The sequence below is a fragment of the Periplaneta americana genome, chromosome 1 (genome assembly GCF_040183065.1).
Source record: "Periplaneta americana isolate PAMFEO1 chromosome 1, P.americana_PAMFEO1_priV1, whole genome shotgun sequence".
Lineage (NCBI taxonomy): Eukaryota > Metazoa > Arthropoda > Insecta > Blattodea > Blattidae > Periplaneta > Periplaneta americana.
In genome coordinates, this window is record NC_091117.1 from 176,431,710 (window position 1) to 176,455,827 (window position 24,118).

General features: G+C 36.7%; 1 protein-coding gene across 1 annotated transcript; it reads left to right on the forward strand.

Moving 5' to 3' along the window:
- Window positions 1-378: 378 nt before the first annotated feature.
- On the forward strand, window positions 379-23,582 carry LOC138704686 (protein CREG1-like). The gene is made up of 6 exons (XM_069832822.1): window positions 379-518; window positions 13,462-13,680; window positions 18,012-18,166; window positions 18,878-18,997; window positions 20,581-20,662; window positions 23,329-23,582. The coding sequence occupies exons 2-6, from the start codon at window positions 13,503-13,505 to the stop codon at window positions 23,439-23,441; spliced, it is 648 nt and encodes a 215-aa protein (XP_069688923.1). The 5' UTR covers window positions 379-518; window positions 13,462-13,502; the 3' UTR covers window positions 23,442-23,582.
- The last annotated feature ends 536 nt before the right edge of the window (window positions 23,583-24,118 follow it).

The following is a 24,118-nucleotide window of genomic DNA, read 5'->3' on the forward strand; positions in this document are numbered from 1 at the left end:
TCTATTACGTACTTGTGCTACATTATATTAGAATATCTGCATTTTTACACATTTTGCTACTCACAAGGATTGCGAACTATGCCTTGGACCCACTGAGTCGAAATGAGGAGTTCTTGTACGTTGAAACGTTGTACAAGAGTTTCACTGTATAAAAAACATATAAAATGAAGCGCTGTTAATTCTGCATTTATTTGTACGAAATGCAATTGTAGTTAATTTCAATAAATTTTATTTATTCTTAGTCGCGAGTCACTTCTTTAAGATAGCTCGTATGTAGAAAATTTCCCGCCAACTGACACTAGTGACATCTGTTGCGACTTTTTGAGAAACGAATAGTGTTCCACCATTTGCCACTTGTACTCAGTGACATCTACAGCACGGTTGGAAAAGTACGATCACACGTGAGAATTGCGTCAATGATCTTCACAAATAAAAATAATAGCTGAGTCGAGCTGACTTAATAAACAAGATCAGCTGTTGTACTGCCTGCATGAACGTGCGTTTCCTATTTTCACCAGGTATGTATGCTATAAACTTGAAATTAATTTAATTCAGACTTATATTCACAAATCAGTTCACTGAAACAAGTAACGTGTAGATCTGTAATTTATGTATTAACACAACAAAATACAAGTTATTTATACTTTTACCATTTCTATGTTGATCTTGAATGTTTTTTTATTCACCTTCACTTTCGTTACGTTGTGTAGAGATAATGCGTACGCATTAACGCATATAATGTAAAGATGACTTTAAGATGTTTTTTGTCCAAGCATGCATTCATTCACAGTGTTGTGCCCAAGGGCAAGTCGTTCACTGCAAACCCAGCATTCTCCAGTCTTTCATATTTTCTGCCTTTCTTTTTGTCTTCCCATATGATCCATATATCTTAATGTGTCCAAGCATAAAGTATTGATTAATACAATTTCCCTCTTTTATTTCTTTACTCCAGAGTTGCACTTTCACTGTCCGCAGCAGCGGTACCGTATTCATATTGCGGCCCGAAATATTATTTTTTAGTTTTTTGGATTGTCACTCATCATTACTACTAAATGCAATTTTATTGTATTGAAAATAAAAATAAAAAACCTCGCTTCATTCAAAACGTTTCACACGAATAAAATTATCTCATTCCTGAGTCTTCTCCTCATTCTTCTAGTCTCTCTAAATTTCTGCCAATTTATTCTCTTACAATATTATGCACTGTAGGGCAACTAAGAACTTTGATGCCTGGAAAATTTTCTGCAGCTCTTCTATGCACCTGTCAGGCAGAGTTAATGAAATCGGTGCATGAAAACCCACACTTTATTATACTCACTGCCAGTAGGAATAAAGGAAACTAAACTCCCTTCCGAAGGGACTGGATGAGTTCAATTATTGTCTTTCTTTGTCTTGTGTTACCTTAGTGTTATCTCAAGCTTGATTTTAGCCAATATACACAACGCGAGGAAGGTAAGGGAAACTCCTTTCATTACACATGTTCAGGAATAAGTGTCGCTTAGTGGGAAGGAAATAAAATTGGCGTATTATATTATTTAAACATGTCACTTAATCTTGTCTGATAGTATTCTTATCTTTAGAGTCATCCAATGTCTAGGATAATATAAATAAGTGTATAACAAGCCGAAACAAGATGTTTCCTTTATTTTCGTAAGAAATCAGTATCTTCACACTCGTATTTCAGAATGGTATCAAGGATATTGTTGCGAGGTTGATTTTTAATCGATTATTTAGCGACGAAATTTTGTCATTAACATTTTCGTCTCCATTTTCATCCACAATTATTCACCCTATGCACGAATTTGTTAACATTATGTATAAATATAGCACTAGATTTTCAGTGTTTATTTTGATTGTATAACCATGACCACGATCATGACACGGGGGAAAAGAATTGGTCACCCTACCCCATCTTCTCCTGGTTTAGTTGTCTCATAAGTGGTGCCTTATTGGTATCACTTGTGAGGTTCAGACCTGTCTTCGGATAGTTGACTAAACAACAATGACACGGAAAGCATCTCTTGTTGTCACCTAATCATTTGTGATGTATGGGCGTAAGATTCTCTATCATGTACAGCCGATAAATGAGTATAGCATGTTTGTTGCTTGCTGCCGTGGTGTTCAAAACATAGATCATCTCAGAGATCTGAATTTTTTTTTTGTTATTTTTGTGAAATTTTGTGTTGGAAACACAGGTGCAATGCGGTATGTTGAGTCCGAGTGGTGCAAACTGTACCATAATTTATTATGATACACGCATCATAATTTAACCCATACCATAATTTCATATGTGCCTATAGTCCAATCACCGTATTTTCGATAGTGATTTTTTTGTTGCAGACTATACTCCCATTTCGATTAATTAAAATGTGTCTTAGTGAAACTTACAGCAGAGTCCGTATAGGCCAGTTTCTATCTGATGCTTTTCCAATTCACTGCGGGCTAAAGCAGGGAGATGCACTATCATCTTTACTTTTTAACTTCGCTCTAGAATATGCCATTAGGAAAGTTCAGGATAATAGACAGGGTGTGGAGTTGAATGGTTACATCAGCTTCTTGTCTATGCGGATGACGTGAATATGCTAGGAGAAAATCCACAAACGATTAGGGAAAACGCGGAAATTCTAGTTGAAGCAAGTAAAGCGATAGGGTTGGAAGTAAATCCCGAAAAGACTAAGTATATGATTATGTCTCGTGACCATAATATTGTACGAAATAGAACTATAAAAATTGGAGATTAATCTTTCGAAGAGGTGGAAAAATTCAAATATCTTGGAGCAACAGTAACAAAATATAAATGACACTCGGAAGGAAATTAAACGCAGAATAAATATGGGAAATGCGTGTTATTATTCGGTTGAGAAGCTTTTGTCATCTAGTTTTCTGTCAAAAAATCTGAAAGTTAGAATTTATAAAACAGTTATATTACCGGTTGTTCTGTATGGTTGTGAAACTTGGACTCTCACTTTGAGAGAAGAACAGAGATTAAGGGTGTTTGAGAATAAGGTGCTTAGGAAAATATTTGGGGCTAAGAGGGATGAAGTTACAGGAGAATGGAGAAAGTTACACAACGCAGAGCTGCACGCATTGTATTCTTCACCTGACATAATTAGGAACATAAAATCCAGACGTTTGAGATGGGCAGGACATGTAGCACGTATGGGCGAATCCAGAAATGCATATAGAGTGTTAGTTGGGAGGCCGGAGGGAAAAAGACCTTTGGTGAGGCCGAGACGTAGGTAGGAAGATAATATTAAAATGGATTTGAGGAAGGTGGGATATGATGATAGAGACTGGATTAATCTTGCTCAAGATAGGGACCAATGGCGGGCTTATGTGAGGGCGGCAATGAACCTCCGGGTTCCTTAAAAGCCAGTAAGTAAGCAAGTAATAATTTGCGCTAGGCTATTTGTAAGATGTAGGCACGCTAATACGGCTCCAGATGATATATCAATATTCATGAGCATTTACTTGATTTCGTGTTTGTAGAAGCCACAACAGACTCAGTTTTAAGTGGATGTTGTTGGTGTTGTTTAGTCAGCTGTCCGATACCAACATGGCACCACTTATGAGGCAACTAGGCCAGGAGATAATGGGTAGGGTGGCCAGTTCCTTTCCTCCTCCATTGTATACATCCCTGACTAGTAAATATTCCATTAATCAGACTTCAGATGTATACAAACAATTGTTCTTCCTCTGACACTTATCGTCAAGTGAGATGTACTGCTTGATAAGAGAGTACATATCAGTCAGAACCTCAGTCAGAGGTAGTAAGTGGATGTATTCATAAAAATTGTTAGATAAAGCTAAATACTATACTGTATATAGCTTGACTATTATATCGTAGATGTGCAAACAAACGTTAACTACAAAGGACATGGAAAATTCAGAACGCAATAGGGACTTGAACCGAGATCTTTTCTTGTATTCCTTGCTGTTCTCATTCTAAGCCCAGCGCTCTAGCACTGATCCACTGTGACGATTCTCAGCGTCAATATTGCGTTGGGGAATCCTTAAAAAAGAAAAAGAAAAACATACTACAACACCCCATTATAAGCCGCATGGGAGCGCAATTACTCAACCCGTGGGTGAATCCACACAATAATTAGGAACAGACTTTCTCCGGCAACAACAGAAAAGTTGGTTTCGGTACAATGAAATCTCCGATACAAGGGCGATGCACCAGAACGATTTGAGAATGAAGGATCGTAATTGTCATCCGATGAAGAGGTCGAGTGATCTTGCGAATTATTGTAACTCTTAGTAAAAACATTTTAATATTGGTACAAAATATTTAAGTTTTGTTTTCTATGATAACGTGAAATCTATTGTGAAAGAGTATCTAATGTTATTTTTGCTTTCTTTTGCAAGAATCAGTGCATTTTTTTTCCATTAAAAGTATAAGTCAAAGTCAATATCATGCAAAGTATATTGCAATTCAATTTCTTTAATTTTTGTTTTATTAACATTGCTATGTTTAGGCCGACATTAGTAAAAAATAATTAATTTACTTGTACGTATTTATATTACGTATATGTACGATAAAGCTATAATACTATTTTCATGACGAACATGTAGGTATATTTTTCAAAACAAAAATGTTCATAGTCCTTACAAGCATTCATGTCACCAATTCAACCATTGTTACCAATGATATCACATATTATAGTCACGACGCTGTTATTCCCGGCGTGACTCCTCTTTGATTACGTCTTAGGAAGTGAAGGCTTTATTAAGTCTAGGTAGGTAGTATCGTTCGCCATTTTTGTTCTTTCGTTGCAGAGCTACTACACGAGGAATCTATTTGCCACACCGTTAAACATTATTATGTCGTAGCTCCTATGATAATAAATCAAACGCACTGTAATTCAGCAAATAATTGAGCGGCAAATAACGTCCTCGTGTGCTTTCTGCGAACGCCAACGAAAGAGCCAAAATGGCGGGCGATTATATTAAATATTTATCTAGCCTTAGGAAATGCATAACATCTTCATCAGCGAATCATAAGACGCACACGTTTAAATGTAGCCGACCTACAACGTGATTGGCTGCCGGAAATTAGAGCGACGGGACTATATTTATATAATACCCTGTTTCGGTATAATACCAAACATACAGCCCTGGTATTAAACGACGCCGCAACTCTAGTAGTACAGTAGACAAATGAATGAATGTTTACACAACGATACTGTCAGAGCCTTCTTTAGTTACAAGCCGGGGCCATACGTCGGCAACACTGTAATGATCTGTCACCCGGAGGCTGATCGTACAGTACACGTGTTTGTGCTAATGCAGATTTCCAATGTAAATTAATGTTACAATATAAGTGTGTGTCGATGGAATTATGTTTGCGGTCGTACCAAACATTAATTGTTGATGTATTATAAACTAAATGCGTGTTGGTTATAAAAAAAACAAGACAATAAATGAAAATAAAATGGTTGCAGTCTTTGGGAATTTTTACGGTTATGGATGACAAAGTAATTGACTATTCTATTAAATATTGTATAACCACATTTTTATATTCTTATTTGTGATTTGTGTGTATCAGAATTCTAGTCAAATTGTTGGGTCTCGCCTGCTATATCAATAAAGTTACGCCGTTGGTTTTCAAAGTCATTGTAAACAGCTGTTTTGTGATCCCATAAATGTTGCAGTTTTGTTGAAGATTCGGAATGCCTGCTATACGTGAGAACTATCTATAATTTGTAGATGCATATAATCACTTTGTTGGTTTGGTCAATGTTACTTATGTCCCGCCCACTATAGAGACAGGCCAATTTTACACATATTTAGTATAACTTGTTGCTTCTTTGACAGGTTAGGTTTGGTTGGTTTAGGTTTTTGTTATAGCCTACCTTGCATATACGATTATAGCGCAACATTGGCAGTGATAAAAGTGAAATATTCGTTCAGTGGGCGTTGGATACTCTACATTCACCCACTTCACTTGGTATTTACAGGATTTAAAGTCCACTGAGTTTACGCTAATTGATACATACATGTACTTAATAGACAATATTGCGTTTTGTTACGTATTATGTTGAAGGGATGTGTTTTCATTTTTTCATAGATTGTTTTACTTGGCTTAACTGTATTTACATCCTCATACTTTTATTGTAATAGGGATGTCAATAGTTTCTTCTGTTTACATTTTATTTTAGGCCTATTTGCATAATTCACATTCTTAGCTTGTTTTCTGTAGTTATATTTATTTAAAATTATATTTTAAAAAGTTTATAACAAATAATTTAGGATAACAGTATTGTTATGGTGACTGGCCAGGTTCAAACTACAACTGGCTTCCTGGACATCTGAAATATTTATAGAAAAGCACGACATAATCACATGAAATTAAAATGCATATGATATCTACACCTTTCATGTCAGAGGTGAAACAACATTAAGCGGCAAAACATTGTCAATTTACTAGCCACATAATGGTTAATTGATTGGAATAGGGTATTGCGAAAGTACGTCATTATTTTATTTATTTTTGGTACAAGTAACATTTCTTTAAGTATTTATTTATTTTCCCTTGTATCATCAATAAAATAACAAGTATGTTTTTATTTTTTTTTTAAATTATAAGTGTAGTTGCTACGACACATAGGCACACAGCACTTTCTAGGCATCTGAAATATTTGTAGAAAAACACGATAGATAATCGCAGAAGATAATATTAAAATATATCCTAAACCTTTCACAGATGAAACACCATTAAGTCGCAAAACATTGTCAATTTGCTAGCCACAAATTTGTTAACTGAATGGAACTTAAGAATACTGCGTAGAAACTTACGTCTTTATTGCATTATTGATTTTATTATTTTTGGTGCAAGGAATATCTTTTTTATTTATTTATTTACCTTCGTACTATCAATAAAAACATGTTTTTTTGTAATTATTTTAAGTGGCAGCCTTTGTATGTAAGTAGCCTACTTACGCCGTATTCTGAAGTATAGCTAATTGATTGCAATAAAACACTATTTTCGAACCCGTAATAATTTACATCACTACTCAGAATCTTGATCTTACCTTTGTGCATGAAGTAATATTGAAAAAATACGCGTTACGTATAACGAAAGCAATGAGCAAACACAATATCACTCTAAAATCTCCCGCCTCCACTCTGCGTTGCCAAATCTACCCATGCCCCGGCTTGTAACTAAAGAAGGCTCCGATACTGTACATACGTATTGCATTCCCTTAGTTCCTTAGTGTAACCTAATGGCACATGTAACAACTAGTAAATATTGTTTACACAAAATACTAAAACCCCTTAGCATTACGCAACCAAATATGGAGATACGTTCAACAGGTTGCTGTCATTCCAGGCATTTAATACAGAAAAGGGACGAGTCAAAACTGTAGTGGGAAAAACTCGCTGTTTTCAGCAGTATGTAGCTTCGTACTGGAGCGTCGCGGATATGAGTTTATAAGCAAAAGTTGTTCCATTTGTCACCACGTATCACATCTCAAAGTTTGCCACACACACTCACCCGAACACCTAGTATAAACTTATTCATATTGTAGATATTCTTGTTACTGTTTCTAGGATCAACGAGTGGATATTTTCATCATTTTTTAGTCGATCGTTGCCATAGCGACGAGTGATTTTTGTAAAATTTTATCCACCCTAACCCCACGATTTCTATCATCAGCATCTGATGAAAACGTGAGGCCTGCATACTGAAGCACTGGAACTCCTTGAGTATGAGGATGACCTATTAAATAAATGTCCACCAACACATTGTTTCAGAAATGCATTAAAGGAAATGTAATTCTATATTCCATGTCATCTATTAGGGAATTGCTATGCTTTTGTATTTTTTTTATATTTCCATTTCGTACAATATTCTCGTCACGAGACATAATCATACATTTTGTCTTTTCGGGATTTACTTCCAAACCTATTTCTTTACTTGCTTCAAGTAAAATTTCCGCGTTTTCCCTAATCGTTTGTGGATTTTCTCCTAACATATTCACATCATCCGCATAGACAAGCAGCTGATGTAACCCGTTCAATTCCAAAGCCTCTCTGTTATCCTGGACTTTCCTAATTACATATTCTAGAGCAAAGTTAAAAAGTAAAGGTGATAGTGCATCCCCTTGTTTCAAAACACTAATAATAAAAAAAAACTACAGCACAGTTCAATGTAACAGAACAGGCTCAGGGGTGATAGAGCAAGATCGGCTGATATTAGTGAAGATGTGGTCAGTTTTATATCTACGGAGACACGACATGCAGTCCGATTTTAATGAGGGTCGGGAGGTTTAGTTTACACGTAAGTAATTAATGGGAGTACTCTTAATTTCACTAGAGTTTTATTTTTGGAATTTGTTAATTCCTTTAGTTTTTTGTGTTACGTTTACAATTTTTTTGGTATTTATAATTAGGCCTGTGTGTGTTAAAATGGTTATAATGGGATGGTTTTTTCAAACAGTTGTGTACTATCTAAATATCACATTGTCCTGATTTTGCCTAGTACAGAACAGAAAATTTGAGTTTCTCTCAAGAGAGAGACAATTTGTAAGTAGGCGGGACATAATTTTGTTCACGTCAATGATTTTCTCTTTCCTGTCTGGAACGGTTATGAAAATGATAATGAATTATGGAAAGTGATGGAGCTTTGATAGGCGGAAATATTCCGAGAAATCGTGCCCCGACACTGCCTACCACATTTCCTTGAACTCTCTGGGACCTGAACTCGAATCATTAATGAGGAAGTAGAAGCTAGGCGTTCGGCTAATGACGCGTCCCGCTCTCTGTCACAAGTTCATCAAGCACCAAGAAAGAGGACGACTGGCAACGGCATTATGAAACAGGACATCTCCTGACTTATGATAATAGCGATTATTAAAATAGCAGGAAAGTATTAAATATTTTGAATCACTTTTCCTCAAATGAAACCAAAGTGCTAGTATTCCAACATAAGGTGTCAAGGTTCTGCGACCCCATGACCCTGTGCCTTGAGAATACTCTAGCGCAACTGTCACTATTAGATCAGCTTATATAAATATTATGTGACGTACAGTGAATCACTAAATGATTCGGACAATGCCCATTTATTACTAAATAGTACGGTCACATGTATAAAAAGTATAAATAAAGAATTTTAAGTGATCTGTTGGAAAGTTTATTTTTCAAAGATTGTACACAATGGGTTTAATGTATATTTATACTTTGATTAGGAAGCAGTAGTGGGGTTCGAACCCGTATACGTCATAATATGAAGTCAACACAATTTTTCGGACACCTATCAGAGACCACAGGTACGTTGTCTGCAACCTACAGAATAATGTAGTCAGATACACGAACAGTCAGTAACAGTGTGTGCCTTCAGTAGATCAGTATTGTGTAGTGGATAGAAACAGATGGGGCGTAGAGGAAAAGACAGTAGGCCTACGTTCGAGCAGCGTCAGTTAGTGATCTTCCACCATGCAAGGGGGAAATCCTACCGACACATAGCCGATATACTACAGATGAAGAAGAGCACAGTGGCGGATATTGTTAAACGGTTCCGAGATGAATCGTATCCTCACTCAGGACGTCCAAGGACATTTTCTATGCGAGAAGAAGCGTTAATAATACGGAAGGTAAAATAATCCTAGATTAAGTGCTCCAAGAATTGCTTCTGAGGTCAATGAAGAATTAGGGAAACAAGTCCATCCCGAGACTATTAGAAAAGTCCTCAGGAGGAACAATTTTCATGGCCGGGTGGCAAGAAACAAGCCCTACATCAACAAAAGAAACAAGCGTAAAAGACTACTGTTCGCAAAAGAGTACCTAGAAAAGGATCAGGATTGGTGGAATCGAGTTATCTTTTCAGACGAGAGTAAATTTAATATCAGCGGATCAGATGGCAAGATTACAATATGGCGAAGACCCAATGAGTTTAGCGAGCAAAATATGCAAGCAACAGTTACGCATGGAGTTGGCAATCTAGTGTTCATTGACGGAAAAATGGACAAGTATTTATACCTTCAACTCCTGAAGGATAATCTACAACAAAGTGCGGAAAAAATGGGGATTCATGACCGGTTCGCATTCTACCAAGATAATGACCCCAAGCATACGTCCTATATTGTACAACTCTGGTTGCTGTACCACTGCCCAAAGGTACTCTATCTTCCTCCGCAGTCTCCAGACATGAATGTGATTGAACATTTATGGGACATGTTGGAAAAACAAGTGAGGAAAACTCCAATAAAATCAAAACAACATCTTAAGGAGAGGCTTCAGAAAGAATGGCAAAACGTGTGCAAGGTTTACACAAGAAAATTGGTGCAAAGTATGTCTGAACGATTAGCAGAGGTTATAAAAATGAAAGGGAGGTCAACCAGATATTGAATATTTTTTTGTATGGATACAGAACTAATTTCATTTATAAAGATGTCCAGTGTCCGAATAGTTTTGTTAACAAAAGAATGGCTTAAGTTTTAATTTATCGTAAATTTTATTTCTGTTTATAAATATTAATGCATATTTTTCACTAAGATATAATTGTATACATGTGACAAGAGTAAAGAATTATATTTTTCCTTTCAAAAGTTATGTGTAGAGAGACAAATGTCCTTAGTGCACTTATACCGTTCGTGTCCTAATAATTTAGTGACTCACCTGTATGTAACTGACACGGAAAATTCGCAAGTTACACAGTATAATGAATGCATACGCATTTGCATAGCGTATTGTTAACCCTTCGTTAGGCGCGTGGATGACAGCATAATGAATACATACGCATTTGCATAGCGCATTGTTGATATTCTTTTCCGTCACGATTCCATACATCGCTGTTGGTTGGCCGTGTATTGTTACTCCCAGTCATTAAAGTTGCCTCGGCCATTCGATCGCAGGCGGCATCAGAGCGATCGAAAAGTCTTTGAAGCATGCTACCGTAACAATAAACAAATTCTCTAATTGTTGACATTCGGCATACCTTTCATCATCATCATCATCATCATCATCATCATCATCATCATCATCATCATCATAGGGGCGTACGCAAGGAAGGAATTACCGGGTTTGAACCCTATTGAATCTCTATAAAAAAATACATTTTAGATTTGAATTTTTTTTTATCCATAATAGCTTTCCTTTCTCTAATTTTTCATTGTCAGAGTAACAAAATCTACATCGACATAAGGCATAGTCCTCCTACCCCCTCTTCAATATATAATCCTTGTGCTTGGTGCTGCGACACATTCGAATTATAACAATGCTCTCTTTACTATAGAGAGCTCTAACGCCTAGTAGAGCCCGATAGCAAACTCGTGGCACCTGCTCGAAAGACGAATTGGCATCCACTTACATGAACTCGCCCAAGATCTTGCTGGGGGGGGGGGGGTGTTTGAACAGTAAGCTCTATGAGTAAATAGTCGCCCGCACATACAGTGTTGCCAAGTCAGCGGTTTTGTAGCTAAATATGGTGTTTTCAGGACTATGGTCAGCTACAGAATCTTACCGACAGCTATTTATTTGGCGTTTTTTTATGATTCCGGCAGAGGGAGATGATATTTTTAAGCTTTTTTTTTCTGTAAAGATGTTATAATTGTTTTTATTTATATGTACTTGGGGACAACAATGTTAATCATAAACCAGAGTTTAGTATGGTATTATCACACTTTTCATTGTACGAGTATAAAATATCAACGTTTTATGTTAACTCGATTTGGTGTAACCACGTCCATTTCCTGCTCATCCATTGTTGTTGTACAAATAAAGTATGTCTGCATTCGTTAAACTCTTATGCATGTATGCATTGTTTCTGTAAATGAATTGATGTATTTAATCATAAAGAACAGATAATGACCTGAATTATTATTTTAATTTATGATATATTATTTAATTTATCATTCCACATTACAGTTTATGTAACACAGATATAGGGTTAAAACTTAAAACCAGATTCATTGTTGGCAGGTACGTCTCCAGCTCAGTGTGAAATCAGATTTCGAACCGACTGGTGTGATTGTGAATGTGATTATTTCTGAAGTGTCCAGTATATTCTTGATCTACTTTATTCAGTTTTGAAAAAATATTGCCTGTAAAACTTCATACATACAAAAGTTTAGAGATATGTGGAAAATACATGTGTTGAAAGATTGGGTGAAAGAAGTTGCTGGTGGTAGTTCGAAAGCTCCGTGTAAGGTGGTGTAAGGTGATATTGAATGCAAAATATTCAGATTTAATTGGCCATGCTGACAGGAATAAACATAAAAAGAGTAAGTTTGAATAATTTCAAGGAAAAATTGTTCCGGGGCCGGGTATCGATCCCGGGACCCTTCGCTTAGCGCACGAATGCTCTCCCGACTGAGCTACCCCAGGAACTATACACGACACCGTCACAATTTTTCCTTTATATCCACAAAACTCAAACAGACTGACAAGACGCCAGAACCCAACTTTGAATGCACACAAATACTGTGTGACTTAAATTGTGGCTTTCTGTTACGTACCTCCAGTAAGGAATATATTATGCAAATCTGGCTTTCAGGTAGTAGCTCCCTGTAAAGCAGGTTTGAATAATTTCAAGGAATGCACTCACATGTTTAAAATCATGGATGAAGCAGTATTAACTAGGTGAGTTTTCATACTTTTTGTTATTTATGTTTGTCTCAAAAATTCAATGGATTGTTGCGATTATGTGAAGCTTTCCTATAACAAATTCCTTGATTTTCGTGATGGCATTATCGAAAGAAGAAAGAATTGATATCATTCTTCATTCTGGTGGGTTAAGCCACAGAAATGTTGCAGCAGACTGGACGAACAGTTCCCTGGACATTGGATTGGTCGGCATGGACCAGTAGAATGGCTGGCCAGGTCTTCAGATTTAACACCCCTTGATTTTTTCTTTTGGGGTTACATAAAGAGCTTGGTATATGAAGAGAAAATTGAGAATGTGGAACATTTTAAAGAACCATATCATTGAAGCCTGTGCTAAAGTCAACCCAAAAATGCTACAAAATGTTCTCTCTCTCTGCTTTTTATTAACTTACACTAATATTACATTCTCTAGCTGGGTGAGCCGTTATAGAGTCATGACAAATACACAGAAATGTCTATTACCACTATTTATTCCCATTATAAATTTCTCATGAACTCACCAGAATATGGAAGGCCATTGAAGCCTGTGCTAAAGTCAACCCGGAAATGCTACAAAATGTTCTCTCTCTCTGCTTTTTATTAACTTACACTAATACCACATTCTCTAGCTGGGTGAGCCAATATAGAGTCATGATAAATACAAAGGAATGTCTATGACCACTATCTCTTCCCATTATAAATTTTTCATGAACTCACCAGAATATGGAAGGCCATTCGAGCAATGGTGCGGCACTAGTAGTAGCAGCAGCAGCAGCAACTATTTTCAGGCAAAGGCCCTGTTCCATTCTCTTTTTCTTCATCAAAGAAGTCCATTTTTATTCCATTTTTTCATTCTCGTTATTTTTATTCTAGGGAAGTTCACTGAAATTGAAGAGCAATACTAGTGTTGCAGAATGTATGGGACAGTGCTGGTGCTCTTAGTTACCACATTTTGTGTGGATTCACTGTCTGTGATGAGCTACAACAGCATCTTCATAGTGAATATGCCAGAAGAAGACAACAGAATTATTGAGGAACCTCCACCCCATGGTCAGGTGGCCAAGATGGCTCGCTACGTTGTTCATGTTTCAAGTAAGTCAGTCAACAAATTAAAACTCTGATATTTATTTACCTTTTAATTGACTTTCCTTTTAAACTAAATTTATATTAAAATATTATGATGAAAGCATGGGGGAAACTGAAGTACATGGAAAAATCCTCTCCATCACAGATCTCACAGGATCTGTCATGGATCAAACACCCTTCTTTTTATGATAATGACTCAATAACTAATTTGATTGCTGGCTCACAGACCAATTGAATGATTGACTGCCTGCCTGATTCGTTCACTGAAGGCTGGTTGGTTCTAGTGGTGGAGTGTGATTTGCAGACCTGTGATTTTGTCACTGTGCTAGGTGTGTTACAGCTCCGAGAAATCGCCATCTCAGACCGATACTGGTTCACAGCAATGGCAAACTGATGTACTGATAGTTATGACAGCTCCAGTATTCAGACAACTGCAAGTCAGACGATATTCTGCCACGAATGACTCACCTTCGTAAACATTCTTGGGCGAATATACACTCCCACACATTGCGATAACAGAGGTCAGAGTAACTTACTCAGAGTGTGTTTTGTTTTTAGTATACTTGCCGCGCTAATCACCTTTTTTGATAGGCATTGCATTGGTATAAAGGTCTCGCAAGCAGGGAATACCGACGGAAGGAATGCGAATGAAACAATGCGATAAGGAAGAGAGGGCGATAGGAAAGGTCACGAGATAGCTTGAATGATATTCAAGAGTACAGTCGGAAGAGGAATGACATCGATAGAATCAGTCTTGCGTTGGTGATAGTTACATTACTTTAGTTTGTGCCATTGCATGTGAATACGTGTCTTGTATCGCACGGTATTATTATTTCAGTCGTAAACCTATGTTGCGTGTTTAATTTAGCTTCGAATTTTTCTCTTTCTCCCCTCGGCATGCCTACATACACACGTCAAAACAGACAGCAATGCCACCATTACTTTTCGGTAATCGTTCCTTGCACGAGCTCTATATCAATTCAATCTGCAGAAGAGCGATTAACATAAATATTTGTTTGCTTGTGATGGGAACAATTGTAATGTTTTGATTAAATACAGTGCTAATTTATAGTCCATATTGCTAAAGGTGATTAATTTAGATGAATTTAACAATTCAACACTCATTACTCATTTATATAAAATCTCAGTAATCGAATGTTATGGAATATGTGAAAGAGATGACTGAACACAACACTGGTCACCAGTTAGAAATAATGGCTTGGGAAACCAAGATTTGTGTTCGGTACATTACGGGCTGTATTATGCCTTTTTAATGTAATGTTCGGATTCATTCCGGTTTTGTTTCAATATACATTCCCCTTGCAAGAAACAGTTATATTCCTTAATTTTTGTAAAATGGCCACGAATTGAAAAGACTGAAGAACCCAGGCAAGCTGTACATTACGACTTATGATTACATTACTCTTGGAATGTGGCATACTGTATATTAGATTAGATTAGATTAGATCTTTATTAGCCGAATAGAATTACAAGCATTCATGGCATCGTCAGTACACAAGAAAAATGACATAACATACAATATAATACAAAATTAGACTTAATTCTAAATAAATTTAACAATTTAATATTATAGGACAAGCTTGATCTTCAGTCTCCACTGTTCTATCTAGTATCTTCTCTTTTTGCTTTTCCCTGTCTTTTCTTCAACTGTGAGTTACCTGAAACATAAATGGTCAAGGGCAGTATCAAGAAACGTTAAATTCTAAAATTTTAAATTTAGATATTCATTTGTGCAAAATGGCATATGTGTCAATAAAATGTTCTTTACCTCTTTTTTGAATTTTCTTATGTTAAGTTCTTTGATTTTCTGTGGAAGTTTATTATATAAATTGCTGCCTCTATGTGATATGCTGTTAAGACTTCCGGTAAGCCTGTGGTAATTCAGATGTATGTTTTGGGATGTTCTGGTGTTATACTCATGATATGATTGTCATCTTTAATGAATGACTCTGAATGTCAGGACATTACAACATTTGCAGTCGCCAAGAATCATCCAAAAAGAAAAATCATACTGTGATAAAATCTCTATTATCTATCATGGCGATTTTTTTTCAGAGCTGTTACAGTTTGGAGTTGTGAAGGAAAAATGCTGTCACACCCTACTTCTAGTTGGTTCATACATTGAACTATGTCTGGACTTTCTCGTGATATGACAGCAGTCATAACATTTTGAAATAATTATTCAATCTTCTACCAAAAAGACTGGGAAAATACAGAATTTTACTTGGAAGATTCAATTGAAGATGTCTACGACTGATTAACATTGTGAACAAACAAATTCTCTACTGCCATTGGCTCAATAGTTGTAAACACAAATAATGCAAACCACATTGTGTGGAGAGCGTGACTAGAAAGGGGTCTAATTCCAGTAGATACTGATATGGTTTCCTTGAAAACTGTAAGTAAATTTAATGCTGACTTGAAAACAAACACTGAGCTTCATGGCTTTTGTCTTCCTATCAGAGATATGATAATTAAATGATGAAGCATTTATCTTCTTTGTATACTAAGGCTACTTATCAGTGTGCACACAACAAGACCTTGATAGCAAGTGTAATGACACATGATTAAGATCAAAGACCCCTATAATATTTAAGTGGTTTCAGTAGGCCTTTACCCTAACATTTAAAATGGAACTGGAAGAAATACTTTAACATAATGTTCAAATTACATTTAATTTATAATATAATTAAATTCATCATCATGTAGAACTCAGGGAATTGGACCCATTCTGATTCCGTGATCTTTCTGAATTTCTGTTGTTTGTAGAAATGTCATACCATACATAATTTAATAATTTCGTAACCCCATTCCTTGGAATCAGGTTTACACGTTAGATCTGATATATCGTCTATTTAGAACATGTTCCTACCTAAAAATTGGAGTTATATTTAATTCTTCTAGTACCGGTACAGGTACGTACTGTTTCTGCATTTATTTTATGATTAATTAGAACACATGTTTAAAATTGCCATTACCATCTCTCCATCGGCGGATTTAGCCTATTAATTCTGGGGGAGTCTGAGTGTGTTTTATATAGCCTATACTTTAAATAATTTACCAATATTCTTGTAGATTTCTATGAAGCAGCAACGAGTACAATTGCTCACTTTCAGTTGCAACTGCCTTGGTTTCTAAGCAAATCTATTGACAACATCGTCACTTCTGATGGTGTTTTGAAGTAGTCCATTTTCTATCTGAAGCAAGGCCTGATTAGTAAATCTCTCTCTGGGATCATTGAAGTTCTCAGCTATGTCTTGATTCTTCTCACTGCAGAAAAACTCCTTTCACAAGCTGTTGAACTATTGGGAATGACAGTAGTAGCAATAATCCTTAGAACTTCATGCAAATTTGGGTATAGGTTGTTCTTTACTATTTTGTTCAAATGACTGGAACCAATGTATTTAAGTTCAACTGCTCTGTTTTTGATAATTGATATTTCCGCTTTGGGAAGTGTTTCATCTACTTTCAAACACTCAACATAGTTCCTTAAAAAAGGATTTGTCTTGTCAAAATCTAAGTTAGACAGATCATCAACAGCATTTGCCAGGGACAAGTATTCTTTACTAAACCTATAATTTACCTTAATTTACCAGTCAAAACTGTAGACATTTGAAATACACATTGCACAAGACCACTGTTCACGAAAACAAAAGATAATGGTGTTGTGATGAGCATGGCACATACCATTCAAGAAAACGCAACAAACATATGATGACACTCTTTGATTTTTTGTAGTTGGTTATTTAATGACGCTGTATCAACTACTAGGTTATTTAGCGTCGATGAGATTGGTGATAGCAAGATGGTACTTGGCAAGATGAGGCCGAGGATTCGCCATAGATTACCTGGCATTCACCTTACGGTTGGAGAAAACCTCGGAAAAAACCCAACCAGGTAATCAGCCCAAGTGGGGATCGAACCTGCGCCTGAGTGCAACTTCAGCCTGGCAGGCAAGCGCCTTAACCGACTGAGCCACGCCGGTGGCTGACACTCTTTGATTATGTAATCAGCTTGGCACAAGACTACTGTACTGTTTGATCATGGCATCATTTAAAACATGACAAATATGGTACGAGTAGGGGACTCTTTGATCATGGCATAAGACCACCGTTTAAAAACACAAAAAACCTCTGCGTTTTTGGCAGGAATCGTTAACTGAATATGTACCATATGTAGATCAATAATATACGTGTAAGCTTATTTGATTTTGGTCTCAAATTTTGAATGCTATATTAAGGTTTTGATTTACAAAACTACATATCAATTTCCCCACAAACATGATTCTTGAATTAATTCGTGTTCTTGTGTTTCAGATTATACTGTGCTGGCGTACAAATCACAGCATACTAAGACCAAAGATTTCCCTATGGGAACAATTGTGTCTGTGAGCGATGGAACCGTGGAAAAGAGTGTGGGAACCCCTTACATGTACGTCACCAGACTGGAGGATGTAGTGCAGGACACGGAGGTAAGAGTGATTCTACATTCACATATTGCTGAAAACTATTTCATATGGTTTATTTTTTAATATCTTTCTAGTAGGATAATGCACTGTTAAACAAGTCTTGGCTGGACAAAATGGAAGTTCTAGCATGCAAAGACTGTGCTAGGATAGGTGTCCACGAGATACTCGTACTGTACTCTCATTTCCTCTTTCGTCATGTGACCATTTCTCTGTATCTCATCCTTTTTTTTCTCCTCGTTCATGTTAAGCCTCATTCTCCTCCTTGTATTTCTTCCTTTTCAAAAAAAAAAAAAAAATAATAATAATAATAAAAAGGTAAAAGGTAAAGGTATCCCCGTCACACGCCATGAAGGCACTTGGTGGGCATGGAGGTAGAGCTCCATGCTTTCCATGACCTTGGCACTAGAATGAGGTGGTGTGGTCGGCACCACACTCTGACTGCCTTTTACGTCCGAGAAAGACCCGGTACTCAATTTTATAGGAGGCTGAGTGAACCTCGGGGCCGTTCTGAAAGTTTGGAAACGAGAAAAAAATCCTGTCACCACCTGGGATCGAACCCCGGACCTTCCAGTCCGTAGCCAGCTGAATAATAATAATAATAATAATAATAATAATAATAAAAAAATAATAATAATAATATTTTGACAGAAGCAGCTAACAGTCCAGAAACAGCCTTGGTGATTTCTATTAATTTTTTTCTCGTGCCTGTTGCAGATAGACTCGCGGTGTTCCCTGACTATGAGCCTGGCTCAGGGCGACTACTGCAGACAGAAGGAGCTGGATCCCCAGAGTCCAGTTTGTGCACAAGTTACTCTAGTTGGCCGGCTGGAAAAGGTGAATATGATTAATATGTATGAACACTGCTTTATAACATTAAATGGGTGCAGCGAAAATTACGAAACATGCTGACATCATGTTTGAGGGCAGGGGTTCAATTTCGGTCGCTAATTATTTCATTGTGACATTCCTTTGTCTATTTTTTCAAATCATTGTTTTTCATTTTTTCTTTTCGTTTTTTCTATTCTTTCTTTCATTCTCTGCCCCTCTCTCTGTTTCCTTATTCTTCCTCTTTTTACATAATTACATTTTATGGTTCCTCCAGGAGAGAACACCAAAGGTCCTCCACCATTTTGTTTGATAGGTAGCTAACATAATTATGAATAAAATTCGCTATATCTATTAATGAAGTTTAAACATGAATGCAAGTATAAACAATTACTAAAATAATGTAGTTTAGTTTGTTATTAATGAAGCAATGGAGGAGTATTGGTAGGGGAAACGAGAGCACCCTGTGAAAACCTACTCACTGAGCACCTACTTGAACCAACCAGGATTCGAACACGAGTTGCCAGTGGGGAAAGCCGAAGCTCTAGCCATGCATGTTGCACCTAGATTGTGATGTTTCATTGACTGGCTCAAAGCCAAGTACCCACCATTTGATTAAAAAAAGACTAAAGTCCTTTCAACAAATGAATGCATGTAGTTTTGAGATCTCCGAATTGGCTCTTTTGTTTGTTGCAATGTGAATAGATTTATTGAGATTATTTTGTATGCTATGTTTTACATCACTTTATTCTTTTGCTGGACAGAGTATAATGTGTCCTGATTTGCTTCTCAGGATCTGGTCAGCCTAACCTAATCACAGTTCGGGGGGGGGGGAAAAAAAAAAAAAAAAAAAAAAAAAAAAAAAAAAAAACTCAAAACCTAGTTTACATGTGTTGCAATAATAAAAAAAACCTTCGTTAGTCAAGGAATTTGTATAGTGCGGACTCCTTAATGAACGAATTTCTAGGCATAGGGTAGGCTAATATTATTTATAAAATAATTTTCAAAACGATTTTATTAATAAGAATGATAATAATGAGTCTGCCACCATGTGTCTGAGGTGGTGTATGTGCTACCCATCCAAGCAGCATGTGGTTCAATTCCTGGTACAAACAACGTAAGAAATTTATGTTCCATCTATGGGACTGGTTGGTTTTCCATTGCCTTGTAATTGCCCTGTGATGTTGCTGCAGTGGTCCTGCATTGTGCCAATCCTACATCCAGGGAGGCCTGTAGATGTCTAGTCATGATTCAAAGACAATATCCTCTCGCCCCTACATTACAATGGTCTGTAAGTCGTTACTACTTAGTACTACAGGGGAGGTAAAACGGATAAAGAAAGAATGATAGGATAAATCGCAATATAGCGAACGCCAGTAGGGGAAGTTATCCCCACCCACATGAAATGTGCATTCGACACAACACTCGCCTATCACGTAGAGTGTCTGATGAGCTAGTAGGGGAAAAGTGGAAGGGGTCGTGGGCGGAGCTTCTACGTTCGCTATATTGCGATTTGCCCGAATGATAATGATAAACATATTGTAATTGTACTAAGAAATGCTGTAACTGAACATTAAATGTATTGTCGGCAGGTAAAGAATGGATCAGCAGAGCAGTCTTTTGCCAAGTTAGCCTTATTCAGCCGCCATCCTTCCATGAAAACATGGCCAGAAGGTACGTATCATATCAGTATTGTGATGTCATAAAGCACAGACTTCTTTTATCCAAACATGCCGTCTATCTCATACCTGAAAAATTTTCTGAAATATTAGGTTATTCAGAAGTCACTTCAGGTTTTAAATCAATATAAAATAATATAAAATTTGGGTAGGAAAAAACATCACAGTATGTGGGCAACCAAGGGAATTTTTCATTTCACTTTTTGCGTTTCTCATAGTTATCATTTTGTTGATTAAAACATTAACGATTTTATTAGTATTGCTACAAGAATTTTGAAGTTTCAAGCCATGCTTCTATCATTAAATGTTAACGATATAGCTGGGCTAATGCTATTATAAAAGCAAGATCTGAGAAAATTTAGGGCCCTTAACAATTTAAGAGAATATGGTGAAGGTTGGATGGAGCAGAGAAAAATTCTCTCTGGCACCGGGATTTGAACCTGGGTCTTCAGCTTTATGTGCTGACGCTCTATCCACTGAGCCACACCCGATTCCCATTCCAATGCCGGATTGAATTCTCTCAGTTTAAGTTCCACCATCTCTTAGGTTCTCTCTAGTGGCCTACCCTCATGCACTGCGTCACAAATGTGACAGTGGCACAATGTCCAACACACTAATGTGCAGAGGTGCACTCATTACGAGTGACTGAGTAGCCGGGATCTGACGGAAGGAGCGCTGTTTTAAATCACTAAGTGATTATTTTCGCATATCATATATTATTATGATGTACCGAAGTACATATGATATTTCCATGCAGAAATTCTGCGTCATCATATGATGAAGGATCCAGTGTGGCTCAGTGGATAGAGCGTCAGCACATAGAGCTGAAGAGCAGGGTTCAAATCCCGGTACCGGAGAGAATTTTTCTCCACCCCACTCATCCTTCATCATATGATGACGCAGAATTTCTGCATGGAAATATCATATATACTTCGGTACATCGTAATTACGAGGACTTAAACAGGAGGTCTGAGAGAACTGGTTCTGTTGCTGATAAGAGATCTGGAAGACTAAAGGTAGTCAGTGCACTGCTGCTAAGGTGCTTCAGACTAGTAATGAAATAAGTAAAAATTATTATTATGGAATTAGTATTGTTAATCATGTGCCTTATGGTTCACTCAGTAACATCAATCTGATGCACTTCTTTGAGAACATTTCTTGTTTGAACTGTAATAGAGTGATGGCCTGTAATAGTGTGAAGCACAAAAAATAATCACCCTGAGCTGATGTGGAACTCTTTCTCCCTGAACAACTTCTCCTTGCAAACCTACCAATTCCTCTGTGTCATTGTATAGTCCTCAGGATAATGTGTGTAGTATTCTGAGAGTTCTTGCAAAATTTCGTTAGTTACGGCCATACTCTGTCAGTGTCAGTGCTCTAGCTGCATCTACTGAGTTGAGAGTCATAGTTTTTGTTTCAAGAAAAGCAAGAAGTGACTAGAAATAAACTAACTTAACAAAGAAGAGAAAATCCCGAAATGATTACAAATACTAATGTTAATTTTCACATATTAGTGAGATAACTGACAGTAAACAATAATGCAATTTTTCTTCTTCCTACGCTAGATAAAAATCTTTTACTACAATTTTATTAATATTATTCCAGAGAAAACCCATTGTTGTCCTAGCCAAAGGTGTCACTTTCTTTATTTCACAGAAATTAAGTGAAGTGCTTGTAATGGTATTACGTAATATCATTAAGTGAAGTGCTTGTAATGGTATTATGTAATATTCAGTATTGTAAGTTGTCCTATTGTTTTACTGGTGAAGGTATATAAAATAGTTAATTAAAGAGTTTATTCCAGACTGTAGATTGAGAAAATGTTTTGCCTATAACCCTCCTAACTGTACCTCTTTCCTGGTAGTAGTTGTAGACCAGTGGCAGAGATGAAATGTATCAGCATTTCTTGCAATGAACAAAGACAAGCTTTCTGAGATATACTTTCGTTTCTTCGCTATCATTCCACCAACCCTTCATCATTAAATATTATTCATGTAAAGAAACAAATGAACAGAGCTATAGGTATTGCCTCTGATGATGGGTGGCAGCTACTACAATTACCCATTCGTTAGAGGTAGGCCTACTTGTGGTTTTGATTCAATGTACAGGACTTAAGGACAAGTAACAACTTCTTCAACGAAGCTGAAACTATTCTGACATCAAACGCTTTGGGCTAACTTTCTGTAAAGAAGAACATTCCTTTCACCATCATATTTTCTGTAAACATGTTTATTTTCTTTGATCACTTCCTTGGTATAGTGGTTAGTTTGCCTGAATATGAATCACGAGGTTCCAGATCCAATCCCCTGCTATACCCAAGAGATTTTTTAAGGCTTAAGAGTCTAGAAGGGAGTCCATCCAACCTCGTGATAGAAAAATTTGGAAGCCATGTTAGGTGACAAACTTCGGCTAAAGAAAAGCCAATTAATAACACCTGTGGGGACTCGTAGCACCCCTATTCCATCTGGTAGTTATGCAGTTGACTTACTAGGTGGCAGATGCATAGCTTGGCCTTGGCCCCTCATATGACTGTAGTGCGCATGGTTGGAGAGGATGGATTGCTGTGAATTTATTACTCCTGAATTTAGGTACAAGTGTCAGTCCGGAATTGAATAATATTTGTATCATTCCTTATAATTGTCTTGCTTTCTGCTGTTGCAGACCACCACTTTTTCATCGTGAAGCTCAATATAGAACAAGTTGTCGTCCAGGATTACTTTGGTGGTCCAGTCTACGTCAGTGTTGAAGACTACTACAAAGCAACACCACAATAATGAGATATGGTTCCAGAAGTACCCTTGTTCAACTACTTAAGTCAAATGTTTCCCAGTTATTTTTACTTGAATTTCAATTATACAATAACATTTAATATTTGGGAGGAAGAGGCCTAAAATGACATACTTTCTTTAGAAATTTATTTTATAGCTAATAGTTGTTAAAAACCTGAAATGAAGCAGCTGGGAAGTTACAACATTATAAGAACCACCATCTGTATATTTAAAAAAATTGGTAATATATCTCAGTTTTCAGTAAATGATTCCCGTTTCATTTTAGGCTACCTGGTTGGGTACAATGACATAGTATACTTCTTTGAATAAACTTTTCTTTTATATACAATAAGATGTAACAAGTCTCAATATATTGAAATAGTGAAGCATAACATTGTTCTAGGTACAAGTACAGTTTTACATACTGAGCTACAAGAATGAAAACTAATGTGCTTAGACAAATATGTTATGAAAAATAACAGTATCTTATTTTGCTTTTATTCACGTAAGAAATTTTGATTTGAACTTTAATATGGGATCACAGCATCAGTACAAAGCAGACAGGCAATGAATCAGAGCATTCTCTTAAGAATGCTTAATGTGAACTTCGGTATGCTTTGATACCCCGCCATATTCTACATGACATTTCTTTGAACGAGAGAGACATTGTAGTTACACTTCTT